Source organism: Haliotis rubra, unplaced genomic scaffold (genome assembly GCF_003918875.1).
Source record: "Haliotis rubra isolate DU_JTF1 unplaced genomic scaffold, ASM391887v1 Scf75, whole genome shotgun sequence".
NCBI classification, from domain to species: domain Eukaryota; kingdom Metazoa; phylum Mollusca; class Gastropoda; order Lepetellida; family Haliotidae; genus Haliotis; species Haliotis rubra.
This window is the reverse complement of record NW_025767468.1, coordinates 1,565,845-1,591,587: the sequence shown is the minus strand read 5'-3', so window position 1 is coordinate 1,591,587 and position 25,743 is coordinate 1,565,845. Positions and strand designations below refer to the sequence as shown.

At 38.9% G+C, this 25,743-nt stretch overlaps 2 protein-coding genes across 2 annotated transcripts; both read left to right on the top strand.

The window, feature by feature from the left end:
* Positions 1-12,853: 12,853 nt before the first annotated feature.
* On the top strand, positions 12,854-14,598 carry LOC124260112 (dynein light chain Tctex-type protein 2B-like). The gene has a single exon (XM_046694359.1). The coding sequence runs from the start codon at positions 13,090-13,092 to the stop codon at positions 13,699-13,701; it is 612 nt and encodes a 203-aa protein (XP_046550315.1). The 5' UTR covers positions 12,854-13,089; the 3' UTR covers positions 13,702-14,598.
* Positions 14,599-23,633: 9,035 nt separating this feature from the next.
* On the top strand, positions 23,634-25,265 carry LOC124260050. The gene is made up of 3 exons (XM_046694288.1): positions 23,634-23,805; positions 24,611-24,657; positions 24,936-25,265. The coding sequence occupies exons 1-3, from the start codon at positions 23,683-23,685 to the stop codon at positions 25,126-25,128; spliced, it is 363 nt and encodes a 120-aa protein (XP_046550244.1). The 5' UTR covers positions 23,634-23,682; the 3' UTR covers positions 25,129-25,265.
* The last annotated feature ends 478 nt before the right edge of the window (positions 25,266-25,743 follow it).

Here is a 25,743-nt window from a genome sequence, read left to right as displayed (position 1 = left end):
TTATGCGGATTTTCGTTTACTGAGTTTACTTTGACTGGACACTGATGATACAGCCATACACCGTTGTGTGGAACTCTGTTGTTTCGAACTTCTGGTTGTGTCGAAGTAAAGGGTTGGTCCCTGCGTATACCTTATTTAGTCATTTTACGGTTGTGTCGAACATCGGATAACTCGAACTATTTACGTACGTCCCTTCAACACAACGGTGCTGACTGTAGTTGCGTGTAATGGGCGATGGGAAATGTCAATGCATGCTCGACTTACATCCCCTGGAAGCAATCGGTACTATCTATCCGTGTATATTTTACATATCACCTCGTCTGGATCTGTCCAATGCTATTCTGTTCAGCCCTGCAAATGAGACAGATGCTCCTTTAGTGCCATGTAGCCTGGATATACATGTACTATGTGGATGGTATGACATTGGATATATGTACTGGTCCCTCAGCAAATTTGAAAGTCAGGTGACAGTCTGTATTATACCACTCTTGTCAGGGGATAACAGATTAACTCTTGTAATATAAAAGAGGAGGGTGGTGTTTAACTTCGTTTCAGTAGTATACGTAATGTATAACGCTTGACGAGTAGCTCCAGCCTTGCTCCAAGGCTGTACTGAATCCTGACCCCATGGATGTATAGCAATTTCATCCTTGGAAGAGGCAAGTCTAGATAGGAGGGCACTGTACGGACCCCTGTCTGTTATCTATTAATATTGTTTTACCTTAGAGACTTGTGCAAGTCTAGGATAGCACCAATACATGTACAGGATTTACATTAATACATAAGACGATTGTGAGCACCCTGGTTATGTGAACATTGAAATAACGGTTCAATAATATGAATTCATGCCACAACTAGGCCAGGAGAGTTGATGGCATGATACTAATAGTAATAAACGTTCAAAGTGTATTTCGTGAATTGCTTCATGTCTCTATCAGACGAGTGAGTGAGTGAGTTTAGTTCAAAGCCGCTTTTAGCAATATTCCAGCAATATCACGGCGAGGGACACCAGAAATGGGCTTCACACATTGTATCCATGTGGGGAATCGAACCCGGATCTTCGGCGTGACGAGCGAATGCCTTTACCGCTAGGCTACACCCACCGCCCCTCCATCGTACGAAGAGTCAGTGGGGTGATGTACTATATACACCCGAGTCTCGTAGTGGGATTCGAACAATTGGTCTTCTGAACCGGGGTCCACATGTTCACATGACCAAACCGCGTCATCAAGGTGACAACGTAAGAATTCCATCCCCAGGATGACGCCACGCCCATGGCACAATCATGGGGACACAACAATAATATTCTAAATTCACCACTAATGTTTCATAACTGCATGAAAGACTTTCCATGACAGCGAGTGTGTTCAATGCCTATTACGCCTATATATATTTGGCGAGAATCAAAATTGAGTGAGTGATTGAGCTTAGTTTTATGCCACACTCAGCAATATTCAAGCTATATGGCGGAGATCTGTAAATAATCGAGTCTGGTCCAGACAATTCAGTGATCAACAGCATGAGCATCGATCTACGCAATTGGGATACAATGACATGTGTCAACCAAGTCAGCTAGACGTACCACCCGATCCCCTTAGGCGCCTCTTACGACAAGCATGGGTTACTGAAGATCAATTCTAACCCTGATCTTCACGGATCCGAGAATTACAAACATGCGAAAGGGCGTAACCCTTTGTTAGAATGAGGGGTTCTGCTCACAAGTTCCACTTGCATTCCATGGAGTGCCGGCCAAGCAGACGTTTCGAACTAACACTGATGAGGATGTATCCGTTCCTTGAACATGTACCCACTCAAATATGAGACATATGTCGCTGTGGAAATCAAGATCACGATTAATTGGGGTCTGGCACTTTCAAGGAAGGTAGCTCTGAGACGCTTTACATCTCATTTTTGCAAGAATATAATTAAACCATCCTAAAGCATAGTCTGTCAGTAAAGCATAAGTAGCCTATTTGCCCTCATCTCAGATAGCTCAGGAAGAAGACGAACGGTGACGCTTTGGTTACGGCATTCGTCACCACTCGCCCCTTTCCGTAAATTCGCTATCTCCCGAAATAACAAGAGTTGGTCCCATTCGTCACCACTCGCCCCTTTCCGTAACCTGCAAGAAGACGCTATTCGGCTTGTCCCGGAATAACACGAGTTGGTCACGAATGGAGTTGGTCCATTCCATTCGTCACCACTCGCCCCTTTCCGTAAACTCCAAGAAGACGCTATTCGGCTTGTCCCGGAATAACACGAGTTGGTCACGAATAGGTCCATTCGTCACCACTCGCCGCTTTCCGTAAACTCTCGCTATTCGGCTTGTCCCGGAATAACACGAGTAGGTCACGAGTTTGGTTACGGATGTAGACGAGGAATGCGGATCATAACTTTCGAAACAATCGATGCGGTCATAATACAATAATACAAATTTTTTAACCATTGTTTCTGACAGTATTATTTTAGGAAATTCTTAAAACTTACACGCTCCAGTCTCCGATTATAAAGAATATCGTAACTCTAAACACCCCCTCTGGACCCGCCTCTGTATACTGGCCGAGAGGAGACATCTCTTTCTCGCCTTTCATTCCGGCCGCGTGAAAGTCCTAACAAGAAACGATAGCACGAGACGAAAACTGATATTCATACATCGCTTTCTCGTCTCGCGCTATCGTTTTTTCTTCTCTTGTTATCGCTTTCTTGCCGTCGTAACTGAAGGAGAAAATGTGATGTCCTCTCTCGGTGACCACACGTAACTCACTATGATGAATGTCACTGACACAGACATAACACGCTGGACAAACGATAGCCTTGCTCCGAGGCTTTACTGAAGGGTAAGCCCATGGATGTATAGTAACTCTGTCCTTTAAAGGGGCAAGTGTAGATAGGCGGACAGTTCTAAGAATTCTTTGAGGAAATGTTCATTTAAACTAGATCACAAAAGAGACTTGACTGTGCAAGTCTAGACATATGATGACGATTCCCTCAATAACATTCAGCAAAACTAATAGTAGAAACTTTACAATACGGTGACACAGTCGCAAGTTGTAGGTGAAAAATAAATGTTTTGTACAATAAAATATTCATAGACAAAAGGACAAATTATTGCGCAATCTCAAGGATGTGATTTTACAGGCGCACCGCCACTTTCACGGACACTGTTAGCGCCAATTATCAGTGATACTTGTTGAGGGGCGGTAGGGGAGCCAAGTGGTTTAGGCGTTCGCTCGTAACGCCGAAGACCCGGGTTTTATTCTCCACACACTTTAATTTACACTGTTAAAAAAACAGAAACGCATACCAGTGATTAGGAGAATATTGGATTCATGTTGCTGCAGCAAAAACAATACAAATATACTATTTCTTTCCACAACGTCATCTTTGTGTGATTGTAAACAGATTGGAAAATTTTAACTTTTTCCCTTGTTTTAGCCTTTCTTTATGACTTAATTCTGTAAGTAGGCCATCGGCCCATGTACAAAATATCAGTTTAGACAAGGCAATATGCAAGGTTACACATTATTTACACACATTTGATCTGATCACGAGGGCATGCTTAATAAACTGCACAGTTTTTAGAAGAATACTGGTATCATTACATTGCATTAATTTTTTAAACTTAATGATAGTTGATCAAAATTTGGTAAATATACACTACGTAACGTTACATATGCATCACAGACAAAAAGAAAATGTAATTCATCCTCTGGGATATTATTGTTACACATTTTACATATTGTTGAGGCATATCTATCATCTTTTCGTCTTACATTACAAAGAAGGGGTAGGTGATGAAGTCTAAGTAAGCATATATATCGTCTATATTCTTTAAAATGTACATTTGAAACATACAACTCTACATCTAATAAAGATTTAATGGTCTTGTAGTAAGCTAAATGCGATGATTCATTAATTCTACTCAATATGCTTTGCCCCTTAAGCCTTTGTTTGAACATGGATATAAAATGATTAATATTGCCAACATCATGACTAAACCACACAAATCCAAACCCGTTGATGTTTAACAAACCTTTTACATTTGATGCCAAAGTATATCTACCAGCTGAGTCGAGATTTTTCATCAAAATATAACATTGTTTAGGATTCCTGTCTTCAGACATATGAAGTAATATACACCAGTAACGTACACATTTAACATAATAATCAACACTTACACAATATCTACCACAATCTGCTAATATAGCATTGCAAGAAACATGCTTACCTACACCAAGAACATATTTACAGAAATTTGTATGAAATTTGTTAATTAACTGTCGTTCTTGATAACCCCACACTTCTGCACCATAAAGTAAAATTGGCTTCACTTTGGTATCAAAGAGCTTAAAAAGAATATTAACTCGAATATGTGGATACATGTAGATTAACTTCTTAATATAAAATAATGCCTTGTTTGCTTTGGTTGATAGTGTCTCTGTACATGTAGTCCATGACAGACGTGTAGAGAAGAGTATTCCAAGATAGTTGTAGTATGTAGAAGTTTTTAACTGTGCTCCTTGAAGAAACAATTTTTCATAGTGACGTAATCTACCTCCGTTTCGAAAAACCAATAGCTCTGTTTTACCAATGTTAAGTTGTAATCCCCACGTTGTACAGTAGTCGTTTAGAATGTCAATTTTTCTTTGCAGTCCAATAACAGAGTCATCGAAAATACATAAATCGTCAGCATAAAGCAAAAGTAATATTTCTAAAAATTCAGATCCAACAAATATTCCTCTAATTTCCGCGTTTTCTAGCATTACCTGTAATTCTGATATAAACATCGTGAACAAAAAGGGGCTCAAGACACATCCTTGTCTAACTCCGCTAAGACAGTCAAAGTATTCAGAGACTGAGGTGTTTGTTATTCGGACAGCAGACATTATTTTGGAGTACATATTCTTTAGCACATTAAAAATTCGTCCATGAATATCTTTCTTTAATAGTGTATACCAGAGATGTTTTATATTTATAGAATCAAAGGCTTTCTTAAAGTCCACAAATAAACAATAGAATCTGCCACTTCTCCTTGATAGGTATTTCTGGATTAAACATTGTAACGTAAAAATATTATCAGTTGTGTTGTAGTTTTTCCTAAATCCTGCTTGAGCTTCTGGATCTTGTCATAAAGTGCTGCAAATGTTTGTAGACGGTTGTTTAGAATAGAACAAAATATCTTTCCGAAAATGTCCATGAGTGTGATACCTCTGTAATTGTTGACCAAGTTAATGTCGCTTTCCTTGTGGAGTGGTACGATTAATCCCTTGGCCCATTCAGTAGGATATTCTTCATTAGTTAGGATGGTATTATGTACAATTACTAGATATGGAATTAAAAGATCAGCACATGATTTCACCATCTCTGCTTTGATACCGTCCGGACCAGCTGCTTTACCTGATTTCATGTCTTTTATGGCTGCTTCAACTTCTTGGGGCGATACGTCTCGGTTCAGTAGATACATAATATAACTGTCACTACACACATCGCATGTAGATTCACAGTGGTTGTCTAATGCATGATCAGCTTCTTCTAGTTTTGATTCATCCACTGTATTGTCTGTGAAGTTAAACGTATCTTTAAAATAACCACTCCACTGTTCCTGATTTATTTGTGGTGTGCTTTTCCTGTTGCTTGTCATCTTATTTAGGTTTTGCAGGAATACTTTGCTGTCCTTGGAATTGTCCACTAAATTATGAATTTGGAACTCTTCGTATTTTCTGTCTGCATAAATATCTGTAATTATTTCTTGCATGAACATATTCCTTTAATAACTCTTTGCTTCCAGTTAGTCTAAATGGTCTAATAATTTGAATTTCTGTGATTTCAGGATTTCACATTCTCTGTCGTACCATACAGTAGAGTTATAAGATTTATCATATTTAGGTCTCCTTTCCAAACTACACAACGCAGCAGTGCTTTGAAGAATGTCAGTGAGGTTACCAACTACAATGTCGATGTTGTCGTTAGCTTGCATACGGAAAGCATCCACGCTCACTTGTGTTAGAAATAAAGATATGCAGTTCCTGAATGTTCCAATTCCAGTTTCCTTCCACACATATCCGGGAATACTGTTTCCGTTATTGGCCTCATCATTTGCAAGAGAAATATCTATAGTCACTTAGCCTGACCACCTAATCAAGTTAGTCGCCTCTTACCATCAGCTTGTGTTGAGTTAGGCATACATTTTTACCAGGAATAGACGAGTCAAAGACTTTATTCCGCGTCTTGTTGCCATATTACTATAGAAACGTACAGACATATTAACAGGTGCCTCAAAATAGCGGACGAATGACTCCCGCGTCAAACTTTATGCTACACTGAACATGCTAACACCTTAATCCATAATCTCAAAAGGATTTATGGCCGATTAATTATTTCATAGCGGATTAGTATGTTGCAAGACATTGATTCCATTGTGGCACTGATTGATTTGGTTGTATTTAAGTAAGTAGAAAGCCAGACGTATACAAGGGCTTATGGGAGTGTTAATCCCATGCTAACACCTCGACACAGGGATATTTGACTATGTTCGAACATTTGAAACTGGATATCCACAGAGTGTGTACCTCTGGAGCACAAATTCGGTGTATATAAAGAACAAGATAATATACTAAAGGGGAAACGCCTTTGGAGAGGACACTGACACAAAGATTCTTCCAGTAGGCCTACCTTGTTTTGCCTTCTCTCGACTGACTTTGACTTGAAAGTTGATATTCAGAGACATTCATGAATTGAATCAGTTCAGATAGACTTGTGACGATTTAATAAGAGTCGTTCGTTTTCGTCAGTCATCCGATTAAAGTATTTGAAATGATGAAAAGCAAAGAGCAGAAGAAACCGGATCACCTGACTCCGAAGGTTCCAACCATTGTTTTGGATTCTTCCCTGGCAGGTAAGGATGACCAACACCCAAGCGACAAATCCAGGGTAACGGTCCAAAGCCAGCAGAGTCACCGTGCAAACAACGATGAATCGTCCGTGGGGTTTCTGTCCAAACGTATGTCAAGACGACACATGAGGAGAATGAGCGAAAGAAACGACAGTGTTCACGGGTTGTCTCATGCCCCTACCGCTCCCCAGTGCCGAAGATGGAACCAACGTACCAGCTCGAACCTAAAGGAATGTTCAGCTCGTGCGCGGTCGAAAAAATCGTGAAGCGCGTGCTGCACGAGCATCTTGACACGATTAAGTACGATCAACGTTCGTGTGGTAACCTGACACGGACGTTGGCGGATGACATCAAAGCACGTGTCAAGTCGTTGAAATATGAAAGATACAAGATCGTCTGCAGCGTCACTCTGGGAGAAACCAAAGGTCAGGGTGTCATGACAACAAGCAGATGCGCGTGGGAGCCCAAATTTGACTCTTACGCCTCGTATACTCTGACAAATAAGGATATCTTTTGTACAGCTTGTGTTTTTGGAGTCTACGTGGATTGATACGTCAAAATGCAATTCAAGGTACATTTGCTGGATGTTATTTATGAACACAATCAGTCGACAATGACTTGAGTCCTCACGATCATGATCGTCTCTCAGTGACATACCGGTCCTTTTCAAGTTCCACAGAGTGTTAAAGATTAAAGACTGTGTATCATCCTTTGGAGACATAAATGAATATTGTTCAAATCTGTGTTAATTTCAGATGAATTGAAGGCTATGTAGATATGTTCATATATTTCTTTTCGTTCTAAACGCTTTTTAAAAATGATTTAACTGAGCATCCCTTGCTACTTATGTGTATTGTTTATTGAGTATATCCTTACAAATTGTTACTCTTTGTTCGCTACAGTTTTGATTCTATTGAATATGTACTGTTTCTACTTGGAATACAACATGAACGTATTCGGCTTCTTGTACTAATTTACCCGTGAAGATCCGGGTTAGAATTGGTCTTCAGTAACCCATGCTTATCGTAAAAAGCGACTAACGGGATCGGATGGTCAGGCTCGCTGACTTGGTTAACACATGTCATCGTATACCAATTGCGTCGATCGATGCTCATGCTGTTGATCACTGAATTGTCTGGTCCAGACTCGATTATTTACAGACCGCCGCCATATAGCTTGAATATTGCTGAGTGTGGTGTTAAAACAATAACCAAACCAAACCAGATCTTGTACAAATTACAAAAAAAGGTAAAATGCATGTATTTCGTTTCTCATTTCTTCCGCCCCCGTCCAGCCTGTGGGTCAGTTCTGTTTCCTAAGGCTCCATGAAGATGTTAGTGTTGATCTTCAGTAAACCATCCTAGTTGTGTGCGATGACGAAATCAGACCAGCTTACTTAGTTACCATCGATGATGCTCATGCTGTTGATCACTGGAATGTCTGGTCCCGATTCGATTATTTACAGACCGCTGCCATATAGCTTGAATATTGCTGAGTGCGACGTAAAACTAAACTCACTCACTCACTCACTCACCATCGATGATAATAAATCGATTGTGTCGTCGATACTCCATTAATATGACTGCAGTCATAAAGTTTAAATTTTACTTTGTACGGCGTTAAACTACAAACTTGTCAGCTTAGCAAGCCGTGTGCATGATCCTAACATTAGCCTCATGCTGCGTCTGTGCATCATACTAAAGCAAATTAATAAAATAAGAGGATTTTAGAGGCGTTACAAGAGATTATCATGTTACAGTATCATGTTTTGTCATTGAAAATAGCGAAGGAAAACATCTGTTATGAATGAAAGTATGTGCAGATTTTAATTTATACCATAAAGATAATCACAAAAGCTTCATATATGTTCTTTACCCAATATACCGGTTCTCAGAAATAATATTGCAATACGTATCGTTTGAAAGGCGTATTGCGATGTACCGGTAATACCGTGCAGCCCTGCTCACTCACTCACTCATAGTTTACGAAAATTAAAGGTTCATAACGTTTTTGAAAGTACAGTCAAACACTATTATGTCGAACTTCCGGTTTTCTCGAAGTTAAAGCGGCATAGAACCGTGTTCACTCACTCCTCATTCTACCATCTGGGCAGTCTTCAGAGGAAATTCATAATCAAACGTAAATCACAGGTTTTACCCGTTCATTATCACACAACCCACGATGGCAAAACTCGTGACCAATTTTTAAATGTTTCTCGATATATACCTCGAAAAAGAAACGCAAAAGTGTTGTATATATATACTAGATTTATCATAAAGATTTTCAACAGATCCTAACAAATTGTTTAAGTTTGTCACTGACAGGTTCATCCTGGTTCACATCGAACGCAAAGGGGAAAGTTACCTGTTCCCAATATCTTGTACGAACCCAATGAGAGTATAGAACTGCCTGGAACCAAATCAGATGCAGTTGTGTCACGTGGTACCGGATCTGGGTGGGTCACGTGTTGACCCTTCCGCCTCATAACGATTTCACAGTCTAGTAATGGTGCTTGGCAATGCGTGAAAAAACACAGTCGGCCGATGGCGTTGTTGAGTTTCTTTTCAGCAGAGCATAAAACCGCAAGCCAAGTTTCTGTCAACCCTGAAAAAGCACTTCTTCTAAATTCGCCGTCATGTAGGAACTGCAGGCGCATAGCAAGCCAATTTGTTTCGTGTAAGTCAGATAGGTTGCAAAGTTTGATATTTAGATAGTATTCAGTGTTTAGCAACAACCATGCATGTGTAAACCTGGGCTTTTGTTTATAATGGAAGCTACGCCCCTGAACTGGATTGTACTAGATAGTAGGAATCCGTGATAGATACACACACGCGCATAGAGAGGGACACACACACACGCACGCACGCACACACGCGCGCGCGCGCACACACACACACACACACACACACACACACACACACACACTATTACCTACACACAAACCATATACACACTCCCACCCCACACCCTATCTCCCAAAATGTAACAGTCCACCCCCAACTGTTTCTCAAGTGACATATGTCCTTGACATGGTCCCGCCAAGCGTTTTTCAAGCATGAGAGCCTTCGTCTTCATTGCATTGAATTACACATTCCGAACTGCCAAAACTTAATCCCTGTTAAATTACCTCTACTTACACCACATAAACAACAATAGGGAACTAAAAACAGTTCCCTTTGTGAAATCAAATTAGTCTGTGTGGTTATCAAGTTAGTCTCACAATGTCATGATTTCACCCTTAAAACGACCAATACCGCTCTTCTCACGCCATCTTGGTTTCGTTTAGGTCAAACGTTTTGAATTTCTCATCCTAAAATAGTTTTCAAAGCAGTCGTGCAAATGAGGACTATCATTCATGACAGTTCTTCCGTTGTTCTATTAAAACACGTCGCAAGCGATACACAAACTATTACCAACCTATTGTTGTTTTTCTCCTCGGAGCATTTGTCGGAACACTCCTTCGGGGGTCTCTCTGCAATCAAGTAAGTACCAGGAACAATATAATACCACTGTTTACATACAGACTCCAGTCATGTAAACCAGCGACCTCTAGCGGTGACACTGAACGTAAACATTATTGACCTTCTAAACAAAGGGGGTTATAAACGTATTATTGGCAGGATTTGATTGCAGCGCATGAAATTGTTTGAACTAGAAATTGAAAATAAATATTTCAAAGTAAATCTCCTGTGTTTCGTGGAGGTTATGAGGGCAGTGTTGGAAGAAGTGATCAATCAGTGAAAAACGTCAATTGTATTTCATGGCCGATCGTGTAAAACAGGGTATTAACTGACTGATATCGGATAGCAAGGCACACCCGAGGCATTGAATCGTGTTTATATTTCAGAAAGCAATCACGATATTGATGTATTATAAATCAGTACAGATCCGTGCTGTGCATTAAAGAACAAGTACTGACTAGACTGAGATACTATTGTCTGCTGTGTGGAATATATTTCATTCCGAGTCTGCATATTGAACGTTTGTTTCCAGGTAAACAATATATAGGTTACATATGTAAATATTACATTTCATGTGAATATAATACCTATATAATCTCCCTTGGCAAACCAGAGTATGGATCAAGAGTATACTAAAAAAATTGGGTTTGACCAAAAGCATTAGCTAACCGTTACAAGTTGTAGGACTGAGTGACACTGCAAACCTTAGGGCCAAAACACAACTAAATTTGGAGACATTCCTGTCAAATAACACCACCTTCGAAATACCATTTCTATATTATTTCATGTTTAACCACACTCAAACATGACCTGTGAAGATCCGGGTTAGTGTTAAGATCCCATGCTTGTCGTAAGAGGCAACTAACGGGATCGGGTGGTCAGGCTCGCTTAGTGGGTTGACACATGTCATCGGTTTCCATTTGCGTAGATGGATGCTCATTCTGTTGATCACTGGATTGTCTGGTCAGTCAATTATTTACAGACCGCCGCCTTGTAGCTGGAATATTGCTGAGTGCGGCGTAAAACTAAACTCACTCACAAACAAACATGGATGCATACTGTTTTTTGGCCGGTAATTTACCTCATGTGTATTTAGAGGAAGGTGTTTTTTCGTCACCATATGCAATGGGACCTCGCTATTCCGTACATCCTCGAATCCAGATGCGCCACCAACCTACAGTTTGAAGCTAGGAACAATTGACAATTCCCCTATAGTTGTAATAAATGGTAGTATACATTCAGTAACGGACAGATAACAATTTGATCAGGTAATCCTCGAATGCTCGTCATATCCTGAGTTACTTTAAATGGTCTTGTGCAATGAATGCATGACCCCAAAACGCAGTTGTAGTAAGCGTAATTGATATTTTTTAGTGTTTAGAACAGATATGTAAATCAATAGAAATAATGCTACCTGACTTATGGTGTTTCGTCACACAAGTTTGTCTACTAAGGTTCTGGGCGGAGGGGTAGTCTAGTGGTTAAAGCGTTCGCTCGTCACGCCGAACACCTGGGTTTGATTGCTCACATGGTTACAATGTGTGAAGCCCATTTCTTGTGTCCCCTACCGTGATATTGCTAAGGAGGCGTAAAACTCACTCACTCACTCAACTGTGATAACATTGTATTAAGCCCCGCTGTTATAATACGGCGATATTCGAACATTGACATAAACAGGTATTACTTCACTGGAGGAGTCTTTGCTGTTTTATTACGTTTCCCGGGCATAATTATACTTCAAGAAGTATTTTTAACAAGGTTATTGTTCTTATCAACTCGGGATGGATCTTTTATACTTAGAAATAGAAAACAGGAAGCGGAATCAATCTACCTCCTATTTGATTAAAATGCCTAGACTCTGTATCGTACAAATTAACAATGTATATACCATACTCTGTTTTCTAAAAACATATAATACCTCTCATATATGTCAGAGGGGGTTACTTCATGAGGGGAAAGGGGGCGTTATTTGGGAAGGGCATGTGTCGACTTAAAGACCGCTTCAACTCAATAACAAGCCTTTACTCAAAGATAAAATAAAACCAAGGTAATTGCAGCATACACTTCAGGAGTCTATCAAGTGCGATTCTTTTCATCCTATGTTCTTAATACCCAACGCGGGTGCAACTTTAACAAATAAAATGAGGTCTTGACCTTTCCCTGTCAATTTCCGCTGCCAAATTTATTGCTATACGCAACCCTGGTCAACCGTCATATCCCCGTTTTAACGCTGAGTTACTCCCAGGAGACTTTGTTTTGAGAACGTTATAAATGCTATAGATATATTGATTTGTATACATCATATTCACAACGGATGTCGTATCTCATAGTTTATAAGACAGAAAGTTGGCTTGTCGTATAAGTGCAATATTGAAGTACCACGCATGTGTTCCGCCCAATGGCAAGTGTCACCAGATTTTCAATGCAGTCGAATTATTCCTCGACACACGTGTCTATGAATATATGGCGCTTTCAGTCGCACTTCATTGGCGCTATTCAGTGAGCCAGTCAGTTATAAGAAAGCACATTGCTCGTAGATACTGGCTTTCTATTATTGTATTACATGTAAAAGCCATCGTATTGATCAAACAACAATGTGAGTCATGTGATCTCGGCCTTTGGGGAGCAGACGACAGTTGTTTCTCCGGTCGCCAAGCGAGAGGGACAGTTTCACAGACTGTTTAGCTCCAAGCATATGAAATAACGTAGAGGACATTTTCCCCGAAACTTGTAATCATGAATCGGAAAGGTTCAAGCGTCGCCTCTCTCGGAGCCCCATCCGAAAACAGGAGGATGTCGATGGCGAAAGGATTTGGTGGTTCCAACGAAGCTTTGAGAAGGGCTAGCAATGCCCCAAAACAGAGTGTAAGCAGCGGACCTTCTTTGGTTGGTCTCTTGGCTTCTAAACGCCTGGCCAAGAGACTGACCTCAAGGTTCTTTGACAAGAGAGGGAAATATGGTTCGCGACTCTCTTCGCAAACCCAGATGCAAGTTCCGAAGGAACCGAGTTATCGAATGGAACCACATAAGAAATTTTCACCAGAAAAGGTACACGGTGTTATCGAAGAGGTTTTGAACGAGAAGCTTGGGCGTTTCAAGTATAATCCCAAGTTCTGTGCCAATATTAGCAAGGTTTTATCGGATGAGATAAAGGACAAAGTGAAACTGTTGGGGTATGACCGTTATAGGATTATCTGCCAGGTGCATATTGGCGAAAAGAAAGACCAGAGCATTGTCACCTGTAGCAGGTGCGTCTGGGACGACAACCTCGATAACTACGCCACCTACACCTTTCAGAACAACTTCATATTCTCCACGGCGACGGTTTTTGGTGTGTACAGCGAGTGACGTGGTCGTTCTTGTTCGTATGTATTTCTGACATTGATCTGTATGCATCGTAAAAATGGACAATTCATATCATTGAGTTGAACTTTTAATGAAACAGTGTCCACTTTCGTCTATTTCGTATAATGTTCGAGAGAAACATTGACATTTCTTTTCTGTTGTGTTTTGGTAAAACATATACTTTTTTATGATACGGGAAGGACAGTGAAGAAAGTGCATCACTCATCTGGAATAGAAAGTGTTGAGATGCATTGTATAACATCACACATCCCGTGCTTTTAATACAACCATATTCATAAAGTGTCTGGATACTTCTGTATAGCAGATATGTATGAAGACAACAACCCAAGCTGTTGTGTGTGTGACGGATCCAGGTTTTGAAAAAGGATATTGGAGAGGACTGAAAAGAAGACAGGCAAATGATGTCACGCTTCGTTTGTTTCCTGTTCCGTGTTTCAAGACTCTGGATGTAAGGGAGGCGAAGGGAAATATTAACCTGTTCTTTATACAAATCAGTATGACATTTTGCTGTACAGTGAGCTACTCTGTTCAACAGTCGTCTCGTGTTAGTTCCGTCATTCTGAGTAGTCGCCCACGATTGTTTTGACTTTAAACTTCGATAGATACCGGACTGGGATTGTCAGTAACCAAACAACTTGATCTGAGCAATGGTTATCCGATTATTATGTGTTTAATGCGGGTAATGTAGTTATGTTTTGCATTTTAGGATTTTAAGTTTGCTGTGACGTCTTCTTTGTAATGGTTAGATAACGTTTGTAATGTTATGGTCAAATCTAATTCTATTAGTATAGTTTTGGTTCCAATCCAAGGCATTTTCTTCTGTTAACTGTCTGTATTTCATATAATTCTATTTTTGTAATAGAATGTATTTTCTTTTAATTCATTTATTAATTATGTATTATCATTTTACATATGTATTTATTATTTTTTAAATTTCGTTCTCTCTTTATTTATTTAATTAATTTTTTAATTTATTTATTTAGGTGTTTTTTTGGTTTTTATTTTATTTTATTTTTTTATTTTATTTTTGGGGAGGGGAGGTTGTGTATACTAAGGATCAGTATGAAGATCGTTTTGGATCGTCTGTCAGCTCCACCTGTTTCACTGTAAATGAATTTGTAGTCTTCAAACCGTCACGTTCTGTGCCGTTGTGAGGCAGCTTCAACTTTAATAGCTTTTAATTTGACACCTAGATTTATACCTAAAATCAAATTAAATCTTATCCCTTTAACATTGGTCGTGAGTATTCAGTGCATAATGGAAGGGTTTATTGCCCTTGCTTTAACAGTGTGTGGAGTACAGATGAAATAATATACCCTTATTAAACGCCGCAGTGTTTGGAGTACGTGGTGAATTATATCTCGCTATTTCACAGTGCATGTGCTTAAGAATGACACGCAGCAACTATTATTTGCATAAGACGATAATAAATGAAAAAAAATATTAAACTCGATGTTTACAGAAACCTTCAGTGCCATTTTTTCTCCATGTTTCCTTTAATTTGATGTAGTGGTTTAGATTTACCCCAAATCTGACATGTGAACCGGCATCAGTAGGGCACGAATCTCCTTGAATATAGATAATTATACTTTATCGTGCAGTGTTCCATAGAATAAAGAAGGGTAGGGGCGGTACCACACTAACACCAACGCGCTTCCCGAGTACTCGTGTCCCACGCGCCTGGTATTCCTTGACTTAATTACTGTTTCTGATAAAACTCCACAACCGTGTACGTGAACTTGTAACCATTTTAAAGGGTGTCATCGATTGGTACCCAAAGACTGGAAGTCCTTACGATGCACGTGATCTAACGACGTCGCGCCGTCCCATTCCCTTTCTGGACACCACCGTCAGTGTATGTTTGGAGATTTAGCAGTGCTTGAAATGAACTCGCAATGGCTACCTTTAAAACCTATTATCTACGTAGCTAGGGGCGGTGGGGCAATCTAGTGGTTAAAGCGTTCGCTCGTCACGCCCAATTCCCGGGTTCGATTTCACACATGGGTACAATGTGTGAAGCCCATATCTGGTGTCCCCCGCCGTGATATTGTTGGAATATTGCTAAAAAGCGGCGTAAAACTAAACTCACTCACTCAGTACTACGTAGGTATCACTGAAGGGACATTCCTGGGAGAAATAAAACAACGTTTTACATCTAAAGTAATTGTTATACCCAACTAAGGGTGATGTAGTTGCCTTTAAAGCTTCTCACATTGCGTCGAAAGCTCGTTCGACTTTCCACATCGATGGAATGTTGGAATCCCATTTTTTGTTTTCCCAGCCATGATATTGCTGGAATAGCAGACTTGCACAAGTCTCTAAGATAAAAATTGATAGTTTAAATGATAATTTCTAAAAAATAATAAATAACAGACTGTGGTCTTTACTGTCCGCCTATCTAAAAAAATCAAAGGATAGAATTACTGTACATCCATTGGCTCAGCATTCAGTACAGCCTTGAAGCAAGGCTACTGGAATAGTGCAAAACCGACTTATATCTCACTCTCATTTACTTAATGCGACAAAAGATAGTCTACTGTTATGTTAATGTTATGTAATGTCTACGTTATTCAACCCCATCCCATCTTAACCATCAATCGTTTCCCACAATGTAAATGAGAAATAACAACCCATCTCCCTCTCCCATTATCGTAGATTTCTCTTTTATAGCGCCATGGGTTATTAAGTTAAGTAGATGTGGCGATATATTTGCTGGCGTATTTTCCCATTAATATGAACTGTATTATCGAGTGCTCTATATCCCTTGTATGTTTGTTCTTACCGCGCGTTTTCATAATCATAAACATAAACAACCCACAGTGTATAGTCAAACATGCGTTAAAGGGGGACCACGCTCCACAATATTTTGCCAATTTCAGTAATGGCCTTAGACGCTGCCTGTCGGGACAAGTGTGAAACCGAGAAATATCCCTCTTTTTCATGATGGAAATGTTTATTTGCTATGTTCATCCGTGCGCAATTAATTTGTGTCGACATAGTTACCAATCAAAACACATGACGTTTGAATTGCTTGACTAAACATGCTAGGCTGTCAACAGCCTATCATGTCCCCCTTTAAGTTTAAAATCATCAGTTACTAGATTTCCAAGTCAATACTATGTGATTAACTTAGTCTGTTTTGGGTGTAAACAAAGCTGTGATAATTGCTTTTTCTGTGATATACATGTGAGTAACGTTGCTTGTTTTGTCCAGTGCTATTGTGTGGTGTGTCTATTGTATATACAACAATGTTGTCTCTCGTGGAATCGATTCTACATACATACATTGTACAAAGGGCTTGATTACTACCTTTGAATAAACATTTATCCACGTTTTATTACGTCTTTCTCTTAACTCTGTGATACTGCGGAGTTGTTTACTGCAATAGTTGTACCTGGGATATCTCGAAAGTATTCATATGTCGAATTCATTTTGTAGACCTATTCTTGCAGCCAATATAATAATACAAAGCGATTATGAATCTACAGAGAAATCGATCATGTATGTATTTGTATAAGTACTTACTTTTTTTTGAAAATAGGATTTCCGAAAACCTTGAACGAGATCTAAAGTCAAGCTTCATCTTGCAGAAGGCTATTTGGTGCATAAAAACCGCTTGTATTCTCTTATAGCGAAATCCAATGAATAATGTATGCTTTTCATATCCGTAGAAACGGCTTGAGTTTAATGTATTGCCGTGGTATAGCACATACAGATTAATGACATTTATGTGTGCCATATGTTAGTTAGTTAGTGTTTTATTGTTATGAAAATGATTTAAACCACAATCTTGTTTTCGCGGTTAATCTATTCCAAATATAACGAAATTTATATTTAATTCTAAAACATATTCATACAAAAGTACCGAAATTTCAACTGCGAGAGAACATTAATAGTTATTTCCGTTAATGATTTCCTTAAAACGTAAAATCAAAATATGTTTTCATCCATATGTGAAATTGCCACTTTCATGTTCCTCTGAGATTTTTATCAAAAGAAATATAGAAAACTTGAAAACACAATTCCTTTCAGAAAGTAGTCAAATGTAACATAAAACTTATGCTATATTTGGGATTACACTTTCTCAGTAACGTACAGACAGAGTAACGTACTTAACTACCGTCCAAAAGAACGTATACCACTAGTTTCGAAAGCCAATTAAAAGACAACAAAAAAGATTTCAACAAAATATATTATATTTCATTAGAGTATTCATTCCTGCATTATTTAAACATAAACACAAGTCAGAAATAACAATGATAAAGAAATGAAAAGGAAACAAACACATGAGCCATCAGTTGTGAATACGCAGAACCTGCTCTCATCCGAAAAGAGGACACGTGACCAGTCTCGGACTTGCCAACGTCGAAGTTGCCTTGCCCACTGGAGCCTGTTACGCCGATGTTGTTGTGTCAGTACCAGCCAATGGCATGGACGTCGTGCTCGAATACCATGTTCACGCAGTCGTCGTGATACTGTCTGTCGACTGATACGATGCAAATGCCGTTGTTGCCGTTGCTGTTGCCTGGATGAAGCGGTTCCTGAGGTGGATTACCCAGATGTAGCGGTCCTCCTGGGGCGTGGTCACCTGCGGTCTCCCACTTCTCGGCCTGTCTACTGTCTGCCCTGTCTGGCGGAGACGCTGAAACAACCTGGTGATGCATACCCGGGTGCAGCCAAGGTTCTCGCGATGAAGGCATGTGACCCTCCTTGTTGGGTCATTCCTACGGCTCTCTCTCTGTGTGTACTGCGGTCAGGCGTGGCATTTTTCTTGTGTGCTTTTTTATTCGGTGACAATGCCTTGTGTCATGAGCTGCTTTTATACGGTTTTTATATGCGTTCATTTTGTGAAGCACGTGCATGTTACTTTTTCAGAAAATGAGCGTTTGAGCAAGACAATTCGCGAGACGAGAAATTTGTCATTACAGCGGCGTAAAACTAAACTCACTCACTCGTTGGCGGGTGGGGTAGGATTCCTCACACGGGTTCAATGCGTGAAGCCAATTTCAGGTGTATCCCGCCATGATATTGCTGATATATTTCTAAAACTCACCCACTCAAGTGTTTCAGTATATCAAATTAGGATAAAATTTATATATCATGTGTTCAAGTAGTTATGGAAATTTGCACTATCTACGTAGTATATATTATATATCCACCACATCGTCCCAGTATAACACTGTAGAGAAAACAACATTGAAAGCTGACGGGGCAACAGTTGCACTGGGTTAATCCCGGTATAGTGTGAGCATGCATAGATCACAATAGCCCGACCCCAGTTTACTGTAGTAGCTGCCAGGCTTGTTAACTGTGAATACACACCGACACCAAGGATACCAATAACTCACGGAGAAACACAAGTCTGAAAGGAGTTAATTCATTTCTGAGTGACGACCGTTTGACCTGTCTGTGTGTCTGTTGACTGTAACTTGTAAGGCAGGCCATTTTAAAGTGTCATCAGTCACTACACTGTCGGAGCTGACACTGAGGTGCCAGTATTGTGAGGTGACTGATATTTGGCCCGGGGGTACTCTAGATGTGTTCCTGTGTCACGGATATATTGGGTATAATTATACCGAGCGATGGAATCAAAGACAGCTTGATAGTGCATATATATGTGTGTGAGAACCCGAGTTGCTATTTCACTGAAAGAAAGGCCTAAAAAACCAGGGAGCCTTTTAAATTTGCATTAGGCAAAGGTTTCATTGCATTGTTAGGTTTGATATAACCGATTCTCGCCATCTCCAAGGCGCTAAACCGTCGTTGCAACAACAACAACAACAACAACAACAACAACAACAACAACAAATGCCGTACGAACCAGCTAATAATACAAGCACAGTTCAGATATGATAATGATATATAAACAAAATATACATAATCACAACATTTTAAGAAAGTCTTAAAGTATAAAAGAACAATAATGTTTCTGACTGATAATATTTTGTCTGACAGAAAAATACAGTGTTGCACGATGTTTTGGAAAAATGCCATGCTCATGGTTTGTATTAAGAAATATGACTTTAACAGATATGCAGTCCTAATAAAACATAGGTTTTCAAGCCAATACGAGCTTTAAAGATAAGCCTCGTTCTTCTAAATATCAAAAAATAAACAATTTGCCAACCACACTTGACATTAAGAGTATTGTCGGGTGTGTTTTTTAAATCAGAACCAATGTAGCTTCACTCAATAATGATTGAATGAATGAATGAATGAATCTCTTTATTTCCTCCAGATTATTTTCCGAAGATCATTATAAACATGTACATGAAATATTTACAGCAACATAATCACAGCAATATATTCACAACACATTCATATCGTCATATATATGTACAAAGAAAAGATGAAAGGTCTAGAATGCACAGTTAAGTGAGGGAAGCAAGGAATATAGGTATTTACAGAAGAGGACAATCATACATCTCCATGACATTTCATCAATATCGTTAGTAACTAGTAGTTCACCCCCAGAAAATAGTGACAACATTTCACCTTCAGATAATAATTGTATTTGTACATAAACATCCACATTAAAGAGATCTATAAGTTTTGAAAAGAAATTATTTCTGTTGTACATATAGTGTTCACAGTGTAAAATTATATGGCAGTCATAATCATTACAATATCTTTTTGCAGAGTTCACAATGTTTTGAGAATTTTCCCTTGAGCTGATTTGTACACAAAACTTTAATATATCTTTAAACTGTGGGTAAAAATACATCAAACAATACAATCTATGTACACCAAAGAAATTGTGGGTCAAAGCGATATCTATTCATATCGTGCCTTACACACACGTGAGAAATCCATCGTTCAGTTTCAGATTTATTTATGCAATTAATAGTTATTCTTCGCCATGACGATTTACATGGAAACCTTCAAAAATCGAGATAGTCACTAAGATAATTGAAGAGATTGTATTTTAAACTGGTTTGAATAAGTGTGTCACATATACTGTGTAAGACAGCTGTTCTGTTTTGAAAGGTGGCTAAATGTACACAGAAAATATCCTTAAATGAAGAGTTACACTTGCTGTTGCACAGCTTGCCGAGAAATAATAGTCTACATTTATGTACAACTTCTAAATGCCACTGAAAGACTACATTTATCTATATAACCATCCATGCTCCACAATCCAAGGTTACCTAGCACTGAAGCAGAGGCAAAGCGCTTACCGAAACCCTGAATGCATCTGGCAAAATATCTCTGTGTACTTTCTACCAGGTCATAATCTTTACCTCGAAGAATGGGTAAAAGTTCACAACCGTAAAAGCTCGTTGGAAGTATCATTCTTTTCCATATTTTAACAGAAGAAGTAGGGTGGAGATCTTTACAATTTAAACCAAGACTTTTTAGAGAATTTACAGATTGTCGTGCTTTCTGGCAGTATGAATATACTCTAGATTTTGGGGATAGATCAGACGAAAGTAAAATGCCTCCAGACTTAACACAATCACTTATTGGTATTTCTGAATCACCAAATTTGAAAGAATAATTACCAAGACGTTTCTTATATTTGCAGAAAATGACACAAGTGCTTTTAGAACCGTTATACGTTAGACGCCACTTACAAGCATAGCTATAAATAGTATCAAGTGATGATTGAACACCTTTTGGAGAGGTGGAAGCAAGTGTTGTGTCGTCAGCCAATAGAATACATGGGATATTAATGCCACTTACACAAATGCCATTGTTCAAATCTCTAAGTTCACATATGAAATCATTAATAAAAACAAGGAAAAACCAGGAAGACAAGACTCTACCTTGCCCAACACCTTGCTTGATAACATATTCATTTGATGGAAGGCTAAAAAAAAACATGGAGCGTTTTATATTTGCATTAGGCAAAGGTTACCATTGCATTGTTATGTTTGATATAACCGATTCTCGCCATCTCCAAGGCGCTAAACCGTCGTTGCAACAACAACAACAACAACAACAAATTCCGTACGACCCAGCTAATAATACAAGCACAGTTCAGATATGACAATGATATATAAACAAAATATACATAATCACAACATTTTAAGAAAGTCTTAAAATATCAAAGAACAATAATGTTCTGACTGATAATATTTTGTCTGATAGAAAAATACAGTGTTGCACATGGTTTTGGAAAAATGCCATGCTCATGGTTTGTATTAAGAAATATGATTTTAACAGATATGCAGTCCTAATAAAACATAGGTTTTCAAGCCAATACGAGCTTTAAAGATACCTCGTTCTTCTAAATATGGCTGGGGCTGCCAAAAATAAACAATTTGACAACCACACTTGACATTAAGAGTATTGTCGGGTGTGTTTTTAAAATCAGAACCAATGTAGCTTCACTCAATATCTTTAGGGTAGGGTAACGTAGTGGTTAAAACTAGACTCACTCACTCACTCACTCACTAAATATATTTGCTATCAATAAGAAGTTTAATTTTGCATACCTGTAAAGATAGGTTACCTACTTGTAATTCTTTATCAGTGTGGTTATATCTATAGGTTCAGATTCTACTTTTCGTACTAAGAAGTCCGAAAGGATTACATTATAAATATATATTTTAAAAGTAATTCAAATTCTTTATCTTAAAAATATATTCATTTGTCAATTCTCAACATCGAACCCTCATCTCCTTACAGAAACCTGTCGTTGGTATAATGTACTAAGGGAAGTTTATACACACTGTTGGTATTGCAGCTGAATTAGAGTTAATTGCTGTGTGACTTTAAAAGTACAAGCGACGCTTTATTGTACTGTTAACATTATAAAGACCACATCATGAGAAGATCCGGGTTAGAATTTATCTTCAGTAACCCATGCTTGTCGTAAGAGGTGACTAACGGGATCGGGTGGTCAGGGTCACTAACTTGGTTAACACATGTCATCGTTTACCACTTGCGTAGATCGATGCTCATGTTGTTGATCACTGCAGCTGGATGTTCTGGTCCAGACTCGATTATACAGACCGCCACCATATAGCTGGAATATTGCTGAGTGGGGCGTAAACTAAACTCTTTCACTAAAGACTACTTCATGAAACAATGTAAACAATTTACCACATTTATGTCACTGTCATCTTGATTAATTATTTAGATTGTATGGTTGTATGCTCATGTATCGCCGTTGGTGGTTCCATTGGGAAAATGATTTGACTGTAACCGCCGCAAGCTGAGCGTTTAATCGTTTATAGAGGAAGAACATAAAATGGATAAAAAGGATTATTCCATTCACTCATCGATAATGCGATGCTTATTAAATGTGTCATTTTGATTATCAATGGACAGAACGGTTGTAAAATGTTTTTCTTCAGTTTCAATATTTATCACTAGGCCAAGCATAACCGGGAGTATTCAGTGAGTGGCGATGAAACGAATTTGATCACTTAGATAGTACGTGCAGATTATTGTTACGTCATTGTTACCATGACGTCACAATCAAATGACATCCCTCTTCTCTGTTTCTGAAGCCGGTTAGCTAAGCATTTTACACTAAGCACACTGGGAATTTCGGTTTACAGACTGAGACGTTGGTGGAATGGTTTTGATTGTCTCTTGATATCACAATATATCAACACACGTCAATGAAAAGTTCCGAAAAGTTTAAAACCGTATAATCTGAAAGTAAACTTTTTGAGCGAACCTATTAAATACTAGTATACTGCTATGAAGTCACATAACGGTGATATAGTATAATATACCAAACCCGGTCGAGAGAAATAACGACCTCAACAGAAACAAAAACACTGGTTTGACCTTACTTGAGTCACACAATGACAGAAATAGATTCGTGCATAAGTGAAGGTAATAACTGGAATCCGCTTCCGTGTTAACTAGACTTCAAATTTTCACTATTCGGTATTGTGACGTCACGTCATTGTTACAGAAGTTTCGTCAGCGCGCTATGCGAAACGTGCTGTTCTATTCCTAGTCACTTTTACTGAATCGCGTAAGTGATATTATCATCATAAGATAATGGGGAAGAAAGCACGGAACCGTGAGGCTAGACGAAGCATCCGAGAGCGTGCAAGGCAGTGGGCTTCAAATGTTGCTCGCAGTTTTCTGAACCGCTGCTTCCCATGTTTGCGGAATATTGAGGTAGGTTTACTCAAATATACAGGAAACACTTGTATGCCCGGATGATGTCCATGTATGCATTCCTCCTTATATTAACTAATTTTGCCAACACAATGAGACAGTCGTATTCAGTTCGATAAAACATAACATTGAACCTATAAGTTTGTGTCGTTTAAATTGTACATTGGTTTCTATTTTATATTTTGACAAAGGAGGGACGAAGATCACAATGCAGTGTTCACTGTTACCTATAGGGTATAACTTATGTTTTTCAGAATGGTACTAAATTTAACGACCATAATGGCATATGCTTTGCCTGGAGGACACTATATATATTGTTTTAATTCCTTGTGAGAAAGCAATTCAGAAAAACAAGAAATCTAGTTTTTTTCTTTTCACCTCAAACTGCGTCATATGTGTGTGTGTGTGTCAGCACTAATTCGTGTTTCTCTGTACCATAAAACTGAGATAAATCGACCTCAGTTAACGGAACATATCCCGATGCGTTAGAGTTGCCGAGGTTTAACAACATTCATTTATGTAAATCAGTCAGAGATTCCACGAAGATTGTATAATACAAAGGTGGATTTCCTTTAAATTCCCTGATTCACCAGAAAGTATTCCAGACTTCGAAAACATATTATTCACGCAAATGAAATATAAAAGCCCTGAGTGTTTTCACTTTGAAAAAGAAAAATGTATCAGTATATTGTCGCCGACTTTTCTCATGTTTTACGCGAATTCAGTCATTTGATATTTTTGCAAATTCATAAGCATTTAGTTTAAATGTAAGTACGTTTATTTGTATATTTCTATATTGTTTTAGGAGGGCGATGGGGCCTACTATAAGGAGAAATCTGAAGACGACACGACGTGAGTTGAATGCAATACCATACTAATTTTGTTAAATATATATATGTAATTACATGTCCATGTCCATTCTAGGATTTGGAATTTCATCATTCAGTCTCGTTTATCAGCTGGGAAAGAAACGATCTTGTCCAACCCGCTACCTGATAACAGAATAAACATTCCGTGCATTAGTTTTGAAAACCAAATATTTATCATCCAGTTTAGTATAATTGTGTATACATACCAAGAGGTGTTGCCAACTGAAAACTTGAGACAGCAATGCCCTCTCTACTTCACAGATCTCCAAAACTACCACCAGTGCAAGAGGAGGTAGCCCCCATTCCAACTCATCATGTCAAAACCCACTACTTAAACCTGAAGGGTGTGTTTCACCCCAGCCGAACGACTACACCTGGTCGGGAAACAGTGGGCCGTGTGGGTGTGGGGGCATTGGGTACCACCCAGTTATCACTTCCTGTTCAGACCTCTTGATTCAGGATCATAGGGATACCATGCCGACCCGTTCCAAGTCCGCCACAACACAGGTCAAGGACGCCGTGACCTCTGGAGGCTTGCCCGACTGCCGCTATTCCGTCATGGGTAATTTCAACCAGGGAACAATTGCAGGGATCGCTGGACCGTAAGTGTCACGTGAATAATAGTTGTATTATGGAATATGTTGGGATTTACCTAGTCTGTCATACAGACCCTGAAGCAAATATATCCAAGAAAGCCCACGCAAGTCTAGATTTCCACAGGAAGTCTTAGGTCTCCTTTTCATTATATTTTTTTTTACTATGAGCGTTTTTTTCTGTAAAATGTGTTCATTTCAGAGACTATTTAGTAGTTGATAGTCTAGGATTTACCTCGAGAAAAGCTGTATAATTATTTATCTGGACACTTTTATTGTGCTTGCATTATTTCTAGGACATTGGTGGTCCATCCCGGATCAAATCTCTTTGGGAATTTACTCTTATGGATAAGGACTTACTTCCACAAACCTACGTTGTGGATGTTATTCGTGTAGTGGGACACTAATAATCTTAATCGTCCAGAGATAGACGTGTGTAGCCGTGAGTAAAGGAGGTAAGCAGCAAGTGACTTAAT

Bases quoted from the DNA above. Each gene is read 5' to 3' on its own strand.
- LOC124260112 (XM_046694359.1), top strand. From the start codon at position 13,090: ATGAATCGGAAAGGTTCAAGCGTCGCCTCTCTCGGAGCCCCATCCGAA.
- LOC124260050 (XM_046694288.1), top strand. From the start codon at position 23,683: ATGGGGAAGAAAGCACGGAACCGTGAGGCTAGACGAAGCATCCGAGAG. The intron at 23,806-24,610 runs GTAGGTTTACTC...ATATTGTTTTAG, and splicing joins CATGTTTGCGGAATATTGAG to GAGGGCGATGGGGCCTACTA. The intron at 24,658-24,935 runs GTGAGTTGAATG...TCTACTTCACAG, and splicing joins AAATCTGAAGACGACACGAC to ATCTCCAAAACTACCACCAG.